Source organism: Colossoma macropomum, unplaced genomic scaffold (assembly GCF_904425465.1).
Source record: "Colossoma macropomum unplaced genomic scaffold, Colossoma_macropomum, whole genome shotgun sequence".
NCBI classification, from domain to species: Eukaryota; Metazoa; Chordata; class Actinopteri; order Characiformes; family Serrasalmidae; genus Colossoma; species Colossoma macropomum.
In genome coordinates this window covers 32284142-32295550 of record NW_023494799.1, presented here as the reverse complement: position 1 = coordinate 32295550, position 11409 = coordinate 32284142, and the positions used below count along the sequence as shown (strand labels likewise).

Genomic DNA, 11409 nt, shown 5'->3' with positions numbered 1-11409 from the left:
TGACCCTGTGCACCAATGCGCTCAGGGAGATGGTTTTGCGCATGGGCTGTTGCTTGTAATGACCATGACACAACCTCCACCCCATCATAAGTTTCTGAATCTAATGAGGATGATGATGAATGCGTGTCCTGTGATAAAAAAAATCTGATATCAGACAATAAACAGAAAAAAAAAACTGACCTGGGTAACAAGGGTGAACGTAGAAGCGTGACGGAGCAAATCTGAAGCTAAAGTGATGATGGGTTCCAAAGAGCACTTTGGATAAAACCAAGAATGGCAGTGTATTCAAACAGTACCGCAGAAGCACTGCATAATGTTTGTTTAGAGCACCAAACCTTGAACCATCTCTAATGAGTATTTGAGTGCCATGCTGATGATTACTGTGGAACTCTGAAATCTTGTCAACTGGCATTAAAGTCAGTAAATCAATCTATTTTAAGCTGCACATATTAAAGTATTTTGCTTGTTCAGTACCGTGGAACTCTGAACCAAGTTTTTCAGAATTATTTCTGAGAAAGTATGACTAAACGGACTCCCTTGTGGCTACACGTAAAAGTGAGTCAGCTGTGGTATGCATTGTTTAATGTAATGCAATATAACCACGTGACTCTCACAGACCACCGCACATGACGCAGACAGCACTCTAAGAAAAACGAATGATCCGTGGTATAAAACCGAGGAGTGAGAAGAGAGAGAGACACTGAGACGAGCAGCATTGCGTAAAGCGACAGAACTCACTCGTTTTCACGGGACGCGCGCGCTTCAGCACCTTGGACAGCGCCTGTGGCTTCAGGTACCACCAACAGAGTGAGTTGCACATTATTACGCTTGGAAAACCTTATGGGCTTTTTTCATCCTTAACAGGAGACTTTGTGGTCAGATCTTGGTCAGACGTGTGTTTGGCTCAAAAATAAAGGTTCCTAAATGGTTCCTGGCTTGAACGCACAAGTCTAGAGAAAAAGCTCTAATTGGTGTAGGAACTTCACGTTATGTGGAGCTTCAAAAACTTCAGAAGGGTTTTCATCTTTGACAGGTTCTCTATGGAACCAAAAGTGGCATCGCTCCAAACGTTTATTTTTAATAGTGCAGAGCCAGTAATAGCACGTGAGGCTAATGCATATCACCTACATTCTTAAAAATGATGGTTCTTTAAAGGTTCTTCAGTAACGGCAACAGTTCTACCTAGAACCATGAGTTCCATATAGAACCATTTCATGCTTTAGTGGTTCTCTGGAGAGTAAACTGTTTGGGGCTGATGGAGAACGCGTTGTATATGGATCTACATAGGACCTTTTCTGGTTCCATATGGTGCCAAAAAAGGTTCTTCTATTGTTACAATTGAACCACTTTTGGTGCTAGATACAGCCATTTTCTAAAAGGTTTCATACAGAACCATAGACACATGCTCCATCCATCTGAAGAACAATTTAAGCATGAAATCGTTCCATGTAGAACTCTTGGTTCCAAGCAGAACCTTTAGTCTGCACTGGTTTTTGCTGGAGACCTTCTTTTTTTCATTAGATATGAAGAAAGCTATGGCATCAGCGAGCAGCTGTCAGTTCCTCCTCGTGGTCATCTTCTCCGTGCTGTGCTGCAGGTCAGCAGCTCTTCCAGCGATCACCACATACTCAGCCATAAGGTGAGACGCTGTTTCAGACGCTCAGAGTTCGTACTGGTCAATGGTTTTCTTCTTTCCACTTGTTCTATTGGACAATAGCCCGTTCTGCCGTGTGAAGACTGACCTGTGGTGCGTTTTCTCCCACAGCAGGTCTGGGACGCTGAACGGCGATGGAGACGCAGCCTGGCCGAGCGACCCGTCCCAGGACGTGGAAATGTATAAACTTCTGTATGAAATCGCCAACACGGTGGAAAGGTACAGCACCCACGAGCACCAAAACGCAGTGTGACGTCACGGTGTTTCAATCAACCGTGTTTATATTTTAGCTCCTTTATTTTCAGCTGAGAAAGAGAGCCGGTAGCGCGCGCGTCACCTGTATTATTACCTCCTGCAGACCATCAAGACACGCGGATGGACTTTTCACAAGCGGATACAGCAAACTGCTCGGACAGCTCTCTGCCAAAGAGTACCTGGAGTCCTTACTAGCAAAGCGAGTCAGGTAAAGACTCAGTGTTTACAAGAGTTCTGTTCACTTGCTTTGGCAATTATTATTATTATTATTATTATTATTATTATTATGTTCTTGTAATACATTTTATTCATTTGCAACCACTTGACACAGTTTAATCATGTCCAGTTTTATTTTCAGTGTAGGAAGCTTTGCTGAGTAGATCACTGTACAGAAAACATTGAATGATTCTTCAGGCTGATGGAAAACGTGTTGTGTATGGGTCTACTTAGTACCTTTTCTGGTTCCATATGGTGCCAAATAGGTTCTTCTATTGTTAAAATTGAACCCTTTTTGGTGCTAGATAGAGCCATTTTCTAAAAGGTTTTACACAGAACCATAGACACATTCTCCATCCATCTGAAGAACAATTTAAGCATGAAATTGTTCTATGTAGAGCTCATGGTTCCACATAGAACCATTGAATTTACTAAAGGACCCTTGAAGAAATGTAGTCTTTATAACATAGTTAGTAAACATAAAACCGTCAGTTATCTTTATAGTAAAAACAAAATGCATTTGACTGATATTGATTAATTACAGAAACGTCCATAAACTTTATAGAATAATCAGTATCTTTATAAATGTCAATTATCTTGATATCCTATTGTGTAATTATAGAAATGTCCATAGATTTTATGGAACAATCAATATCTTTATAAATGTCAATCATCACAATATCCTATTGTGTAATTATAGAAATGTCAATAATCTTTATAGAATAATCACCATCTATGTAAATGTCAATGAGCTTTATATTCTACTGAGTAATTATAGAAATGTCAATAATCTTCATAGAATAATCAATATCTATACAAATGTTAATTATATTCACATAATATTAATAAAGTAATTACAGAAACAGCAAGTACCTCTATAAAATAATCAACTATACACATCTATAATCATCTATACAAAAATGACAGTTATCTTTATAGAACAGTCAATATTTATAGAAATGCCAAATATCATTTTAGAATAGTCAGTATTTACATTAATATAAATGATCTATTGAGTATTATATTGGCAGGTATCTGTCAGTAGTATTTATAGAATAGTCCACATTCAAAGACATGTCAGTTTTCCATTGGCTGTTTTAATGTATATTACGCATTGATTACTAGACAGAATAAACAGACAGTTCATATTAGAAGAGCTGTACAACCATTTGTAACATCTTAGATATAACTTATTCCTGAAAAGAATATCAGCTGACCTATGATGGAAAACATGTTTCCATTTCTCTAGTCAAGATGGTATCAATCATAAAGCAGTGTTGATATTTCTTGCATGTGTGACATGCGCTCCCAACAATGTATAATCATGAAAAAAGTTTGTGAAAGTGGTCTATAATGCGTGAAACCCTTGTCAGTAATCTTTATCAAATGATCAATATTTGCAGAAATGTGAATTTTCCTATTGACAGTGGTAGAATATTATATTCTAGAACAGACTGTTGTATTACATTTCCATAAATATCAATGATCTTAGGATTGTCAATGTTTATTGAAATGATAACTATCTATTGACTGTTGAACTATTTAGCTATAAAACTGTAAAAACACTTAATGATGACTAAGTGAATTAAGATAAACTCCAGTAGATGGAGGGTCACTAATGCTATCCTCTGGCCGTAATGTGGCCACCCCGCAGTGATGAGCTGGGCGCGGAGCAGCTGCGGATGAAACGCCACTCGGACGCAGTTTTCACAGACAACTACAGCCGCTTCCGCAAACAGATGGCGGCCAAGAAATATCTCAACTCGGTTTTAGCAGGAAAGAGGAGGTAGGAGATTTAAGTCAGACAAGCTTTTTGTCCTGCCTGCACTGCCAGTGCCTCTGTGTGCATGTGGATGACTTGCATGCATGTTCTGAGGATTGCTAGGCTTTCTTAATGGCTTTCTTAACATAAAAGTTTGGCCAAAAATCCAATTTACATGCTTTTTTATTACATAATGTACCTCAAATGTAGTTGATTAGCCAGACAAGTTTAGCATAGTAAAACCTACAGCATAAATCACCAAACACCAGCCTCAAAGCATTAAGCTGCAAGCTGAGTGACATAATATTAAAAATGGACAAAAGTACATTGCATAGCTAAAATCAGTAGTAGCAGTAGCTTAAAAACTGAATAGTGTCTGGACTTCTGTTTATTTTTATTGATAACTGTGTGTTATACAGTGTCAAAAACTTAATAAGCAGATTTATTTTAGATTATGTAACAACACATTGCTGTTTTAGGCCAGTACATACAGATTTAGGCATGTACAATGCTAAAGGGTGGCTATAAGCTTCCATTACATGTTAATAGCTTTGGCCTTGTAGCTCCAGTGCAAAACTAAAGAATCAAACTTTTCCTGGCTGATCAACTACAACTGGCATGAGAAGAAGATTGCACTAAATTGATTTTTGGTCGAATCATCACTTTAAAGGTTTTCAGCTTTCTAACACACTTCTCGTGTGCTATCACAGCCCAGAAGATGCTCTAACCATGCCTAACCAGTCCAAAAGCACTGAAAACTCCTTACAGCAGAGTTTTGAGGACCCTGTTGACCAGCTCCTCCAGCAGCTCCCACTAGTATGATCGCTTTCCTCCAGAGTTAGTCATTTAAAACTACTTGAGTTCTGTTTCTATCAGCATGATGTTCTGAAGAAGCTGTTTCATAGGTGATGGGGGGAGAGGTTAAATCTGACACACACTTCTTCTTCTCCTCTATCACTCCTTCTTTGTGAGATTCAAATTGTAAATATTTTTTCTGTGTGTTACTTTATTAATAAACTGATATTAATCAATCTTTCCTGCTGCTTTCTTTCCAGGAACTCTAGGTGATGATGGCTGCATCATTTCAAGCTTTCAAGACCTTCTCTATCTAAGTCTATTTATTATTTATTTATTCTGGGACCTTCAATATCGCAACCGATTACCATAAAACATGCAGTATTCTATTATATGAACATACAGTACTGAAATAAGTGAACATCTGTATTATAAAAACACTAAAAATGGTATTCAAATCTATGTTGTTTGTGTGATAAAGCTAAATATTGTTTTATCTGTTCATAAAAGAGCTATATTTTGACTGCTGATATCAACAAATTACACAATAAAAATGAGTAAAAATTTGTAAAATAGTTTGTTTAGTGCAGTTTTTCAATGTATTGCATTAACAAAGGTGCTCCTATGCAGAAAAGCAGAATGCAGTCTTAAAAATGAAGGTTCCTCAGTGGTTCTTGGATTGGATGTACTTTCCTCAGAGAAATGTTTACTTTAGTATTATGCTCTTTAAACTTCTTCACACTCACATGCCTCTGTTGAAAGGTTCTTGAACCAGAAGTGGATCTTGCATGGCATTGTTATGGAACTCCTTTGGCCCTTCTATATTTCTGCTGAGATGCAAACAAAGTCGTTCTGAATGGTTAGATGTGAAATGGTTCATTATAGAGATTCTTACAGACTCTGATTCCTTTACAGTGGTGATGATGGAACCAGGGGTCGTGATGTCTAAACACTTTCTATTTACTATACAAAACCACCATTGAACCTACACATGCTCTGGGTATCTATATGTAATGTTAATTATGGTAAAATAGTGGTGAAATGGTGGTAATGCTGAAAAAATAAGCACTCTTTGAGGACTATTTTGCTCTACAACACCCTCCATGTATCTTTGTGTGTACATTTTGGGTGAAAACCTTGTCGTAGTACTTTTGCTATAATTTCATTTCATAACAACTTTCTAGATGGGAGCTTTTAGATGCATTAAATGTTTCAGACGTCTGGTTCCTATCACCACCACTGTGAACAATTCTAACTCCGTAAGTTTCTCTAGAAAGGAGAATTTCACACCAAACCACCAGAGGTTTAGAAAAATCAGTCGACTTTCCCTTTTAGAGTGGAGGCTTGCATTTCACCTGTACCCCTTGTCCTGATGTTATATGGAGAGTGTGGAGCTGGATCTGGTTTGGAGTGAGTGATGTCCTGGAGGCTGAAAAAAATGCAGAATGTGCGTCACTCCATCCTGTGGGTGTCGTTCTGGCACAATAACATTTGCTTTCAGTTTACTGAGCACCTGACAAGAAAGCAGAAAATGACTAACCATCAGACTGGACAAAGCAGTCAGTAAAATATGCTCAAGTGGAGCACCAGCTGGCCTACAGCTGTAGGGAGTTATCATCACAGCAAAGCAATGACTGCATCATTTACACAAGCTAAGATAACATAAGCACAGCACCTTTTGCAGAGCCTGTTTATGTCATGCTGCTCGGAAAAAGGTTCTTCTATTCGTCGTCATAATGCATTTTGTGTCTTATCAAGTTACCTACATTGAACTTTATTACCTCCCTGCAGTCTGCTATCAGTTAATATGATTAAAGCTCTTAGACCAGAACTGCCCAAAAGTGTGGCTCGCAGCCAAAAGGCAGCCCAAAGGCTGCTTAGTATGGTCCACTAGAACATTCCCCTGACCCCACGTCTTCACCCAGTGAGAGAACACACACGTAAGCTTCCCAAACAAAAAATCAGTCACCTTGCAAGTTTAAGGTGGTGAAAATTTTTATCTGGGGAGCTTGTGAATAAAAATTGCTTTGCTTCCAGGCAAGAATTGCTTCTAGAAGTCAACGCAGGTCCTTCACAACCAATTTCTGAAAGAGCACTCCGCAGAGAAGCGATTTTTATTCACGCTGAGAAACACGCTGGTGGTCCCTGTCCATCAGTTTCATTTTTTGGCCACAATTCTGGCGAGAATTTTCTGTAGACTGGGATTTTTGCCACTGCCGGTCGGACCCGTATGACCATACGCTTAGATTCACCTGCATATTCAGCTACCTCCTTTTCGCTATGGCCTTTGGCACGTCCAAATACAAACACTTCTTTTAGCCAATCATTAACATCTGCTTTGCAACCCATTTTCCACACGTTGAACGAGACATTCACTGCACTGTACCACCTCTTCTCAATCTATGAATCCAGTCATTTACCCTGTGGGTATTTATAGCCTGATCATCCTCGTGCGACACCATCTGCAGGAGCCTGAAGTTACTACCACCTCGAACACGCAAGGTGACTAATTTTTTGGGGAGCTTATTTTTATTTTATATATAGTTTGTTATTTCCTTTTGTGTTTTTGAAGTATATTAGCATCAAAATATAGTGTAATATAATGTATATTGCTTTGTCTTTTTGTTCTTTGACCTACCACAAGCACTGAACCCAAGACAAAAAAATTGGCATCCCTACCTTCTATTCAGTTCAATAAGCTTTATTGGCATGACCATATTCAGCTACAGTATTGCCAAAGCATTGTCAAAAAGGACCAAGAAAAGAGAACATTTAGAACAGAGTATACAAACTCTTAACTGCATTTGATATAAAAATAATAATTCTAAAAGAATCACATTAAAGAACTATAAAATAATAGTTTGGAATTGAGTTGTAGAGAAAATTAAGAGGAAAAAAAAAAAATAAAAATAAATAATAGAGATTTAAATAGATGCATGAAAATTACAAACAGGGCAGTTTGTGTGTGTGTGTGTGTGTGTGCGCTGTATTTGGGTGGGTCACTCACTGTCCCTCATATTGTGGCAGGCAGATATGTATCGTGCTGCTAAGGCGCTGCTCTCTCTCCTCTCTCCTAGCAGGATGGGCAGCTTCTCATTGTTACTGAGGCGGCTAAATTGGGGGTGAATCTTCTCAAGTTTAGTAAAATAAATGTTCTGTAGTGTATTATATTTGCTACATTCAGTGAGGAAGTGCAGCTCTGTCTCTACAGTGTTACTGTTGCACTGCTGGCAGAGTCTCAGCTCTTTAGGCAGCCAGGATCTCTTATAGCGGCCGGTCTGCACGGCCAGGCTGTGGTCACTGAGTCTGTACTTTGTCAGCGTGGTTCTATATATAGTGTCAGTCACTGTGTTCAGGTACTCCGCTACAGTGTACTGACGGTTTAGGGCCAGATAGCACTGCATTTTGCTCTGTGCATGTGTCTGTGTTTTCCAATGGGTGATGTAGTTTTGTTTTTGGAGTGTTATAATGTGGTTTGGTCTGGTTGTGTGTATTACAGGCTGGTCCTGACGGGGAACAATGTTAGTGTGTGTTAGTGAACTCAGCGTCAGGACCAGCTGTGTGAGGGGGCTCTTCTTTTTGCTCAGCTCTTGGTATTGCAGGGCTTTGTAGTGATAAGAATGGGGGTCACTGTGTTTTAGATGTAGCCAATATTTAATGGTTCTTTTTTGGATTTTGAGCAGTAGCGGAAATTGGCCTAATTCAGCTCTGCAGGCGTTGTTTGTTGTTTTCCTGTGCACTTGCGGGATATTTTTACAGAATTCAGTGTGCATGATTTCTACTGGGTGTTTGTCCCAGAGGTCAAAGTTTAGATTGAGAGTGGCCCCCATACCTCACTGCCATATAGGAGAATTGGTTCTATAACTGATTGGAATAATTTAAGCCAGATTTGAATTGGTATTTGAAAGTGAATTTGTCGTTTGATTGCGTAAAAAGCCCTGCGTGCTTTCTCTCTTTCTCTCTCAGCTCATTCCATGTACATTTACTTATATACGCAGTAGCGGTCCTCTGCCAGCAGAGGGCGAAATATCTAGCCATCACCCTGAATACCTGAATGCTTGCTTATTCTGGCTCACTTACAACTAATGACGGATGACTTTGACTTTGACTTTGGAACATCAAGAAACTGAAAGCTGGTTTCATCCTTAATTTGAAAGATAAACAAGTAAGATAAGCATGACACAGAGCAACTATGACACATGATTTTAGCAGACATCATACCTCAGTGAGAAAGAATGTAATTATTACACCTCAAGAGATCTGAACGTGATGATTCACCTGCATGAATTTTGAAATGTTCTAAGTGATTATGATCAACTGTATAAAGGTCTCTTCAGGCACACATGTATTTTCAAAATGACTGTGAATCATATCAACAAGTGAATTCATGATTCATTGAAACTTTTTCTAAACAATCACAATTAACCTTAAGCACTGTGAGGTCAGAGGTTTACACCATTACTGACCAAGCCTCTTTTTAAGAACCTTAAAGGGCTCATGTACTACTTTTTTTCCTATATTTTTATAATGTTCGCTAAACAAACACAAATTATAATTCATTTTTTACATGACTGTTTTTCAACTTTGAATTAAACAGGTGGTTTTTGTTACTGTGGCTTAAGACTGATCTTTGTGAATTACCTCTGTTCTGATTAGCCTCATCCAAAAAGCATTCAAGGATAAAACACTCCTTATAACCTCAGTTTCAATGGGTGGGGTTAAACTGTAAGCTTAATAAGTGGATATATGTAAAAAAGTTGATTTTCACGACATCACAAAAACAATGAATTCAAAACAGCTTGTTTTTGCATGCTCGTGTTTACATATATGGACTGTATGGACCTGAGAGTGTCTGGTACGTTTTGATTGTATTTCTAAACTTTTTAAGAAAGAGCTCCAAAAAACCTCACATAAATTATTTTTTACAACTGCAAAAAAAACAAAAAAACAACAACAACAACAACTGAGAACTCTGAGAACTTGAGCTGGAGTTCTGGGCAGCTTCTGCCTGTAGCTAGAAGGCCAGAACAACACAGCTGTAGTATGACTGAGAAACAGGGAGGAGATGTGGTGGTGGTGGGAATTATGAACCCTTCATCACCGGAACGGAAGGTGAGGATGTGAATTTATAGTAATGTTAGATTGGAAGAAGGAGGGGTTTCAGGCACGATTCTCCCCCAAACTTCAGTTAGAACATAACTACATGTTATTTTACAGTTGGAAAAAATATCAGCGCCCAATACAGCTGATATTCTGTTTGATTGTTATTCATAATTACATTGAGTGGCCTGTGGAGCTTTCTAAGGAGATTAGCAGGGCTTTGTTGGTGGGATTTCCACACTGCCACAGGTGGTGATACTGCACCAAGGTGCATCAAAACTCATGAAACCTGTGCTGACTCACAACCTCTATTCCCAGTTACACAACAAGCTGGAGGAGCTTAACTCCCCCTTGTGGTCTGTCTGTGCAGAAGCATGCATGGTGAGGCTGAAAAGATTTGAAGATCTATATTATCCTGCATTTTTTTTCATTGAAGTCCACTTATGTACCAAAAACAGTCATAATTTATTTTTACATGGTTTGTACTTTTAGTATGTTATTGTTACTGTGCCTTTAAGGCCAATATATGTAAATGATCTCTGTTCTGATTGGTGTAAATGAGAAGTCTGTATTGTCCTTTTAAAAAGCAGACTGGCTGAAATACTCCAACATGAACGGGTGGGGTTAAACTTTCATAGACTGAAAGTAAACCACAAAAATAACTCAAAATGGGCTTTTTAAGTTTACTGTCCAGACATGGACTGTATGGACTGGGAAAAGTGTGGTGCGTTTTGAAGCTTATTACATAAACCAATTTTTACATACTATACTCAATTCTTTTATTTAAAAAATCTTTGATTTAGCACTGTTTATGGCAACAAGGCATTAGTATGTAACATTGGTCCTTGTGTTCATTCCAAATCATTTCAGTAGGTAGGTGTGTTTGGATTGTGCTGTTTTGGGAGAAAAGGGGAAGGGCACTGTGGTTACATCCCATTCACTTTGTCTTGCTACCCCATCCAGGAGACCATCCCAAGCGTCAAGAGGTCTGCAGGGAGAAGTATCAAAAGACGAAAGTCCATTCTCTTCTCAAATGAAAATAAAACACGCTGCATCAGCAGCAATCAAGGATGATAGGAAGGGAGGCCCAACCTGGCAAGATTCCTCCACTGTTTGGCGTTTTACAGAGCAAGAGGAACCTGCCTATGTCATTCACCGTCATACACAGATAGCACAGATATCACAGTCCTTACTGATGAACATGTTTATCTATACAGTCTCAGGTCAGAGCAACTCAGCAGCTGCTCAGAACCAAGTTCAAAAGTCCAGAGTGAATATGAACTCCTAGACTCCAGTCAACAGGGTTGTAGGAAGGAAGAGGAAAGGTGTGCAGGTCATCTAATAATTAGTCTTAACAATACAAACCGGCAAGAGTTTGCATGTTTAAATTAGTGTGGAATAAAAGCACAATCAACTGCAGGACCTGGGAATTCCAATGGCTATCTGTTCCACTCCTTAATTAGGGAAATGTTCCAAGAGAGACAGACAAGGTCATGTGTTCTCTGGACATGTATTAAAGGGCCCATATCATGGAAAAAACACCTTTCCTCACTTTTCTGAGTTTGATGCAATATGTCAAGCATTGCTAAAGTTTCTACATGTATCGACTTGCCATATAGGAGCACTT

At 38.9% G+C, this 11409-nt stretch overlaps 1 protein-coding gene across 3 annotated transcripts; it reads left to right on the top strand.

The window, feature by feature from the left end:
* Positions 1-688: 688 nt before the first annotated feature.
* Positions 689-5255, top strand: vipb (vasoactive intestinal peptide b). Of its 3 annotated transcripts, none has more exons than XM_036586585.1 (7): positions 689-807; positions 1522-1639; positions 1769-1873; positions 2013-2117; positions 3780-3911; positions 4598-4703; positions 4943-5255. In XM_036586585.1, exons 2-7 carry the CDS (start codon positions 1524-1526, stop codon positions 4949-4951), a joined length of 573 nt encoding a protein of 190 aa, XP_036442478.1. In that variant the 5' UTR covers positions 689-807; positions 1522-1523; the 3' UTR covers positions 4952-5255. The 3 variants fall into 3 exon arrangements, with proteins under 3 accessions (XP_036442478.1, XP_036442476.1, XP_036442477.1); XM_036586583.1 differs by having other exon boundaries at positions 1766-1873; XM_036586584.1 differs by having other exon boundaries at positions 1766-1873; positions 4598-4724.
* Positions 5256-11409: the final 6154 nt, after the last annotated feature.

Bases quoted from the DNA above. Each gene is read 5' to 3' on its own strand.
- vipb (XM_036586583.1), top strand. From the start codon at position 1,524: ATGAAGAAAGCTATGGCATCAGCGAGCAGCTGTCAGTTCCTCCTCGTG. The intron at 1,874-2,012 runs GTACAGCACCCA...TACCTCCTGCAG, and splicing joins ATCGCCAACACGGTGGAAAG to ACCATCAAGACACGCGGATG. The intron at 3,912-4,597 runs GTAGGAGATTTA...GTGCTATCACAG, and splicing joins GTTTTAGCAGGAAAGAGGAG to CCCAGAAGATGCTCTAACCA.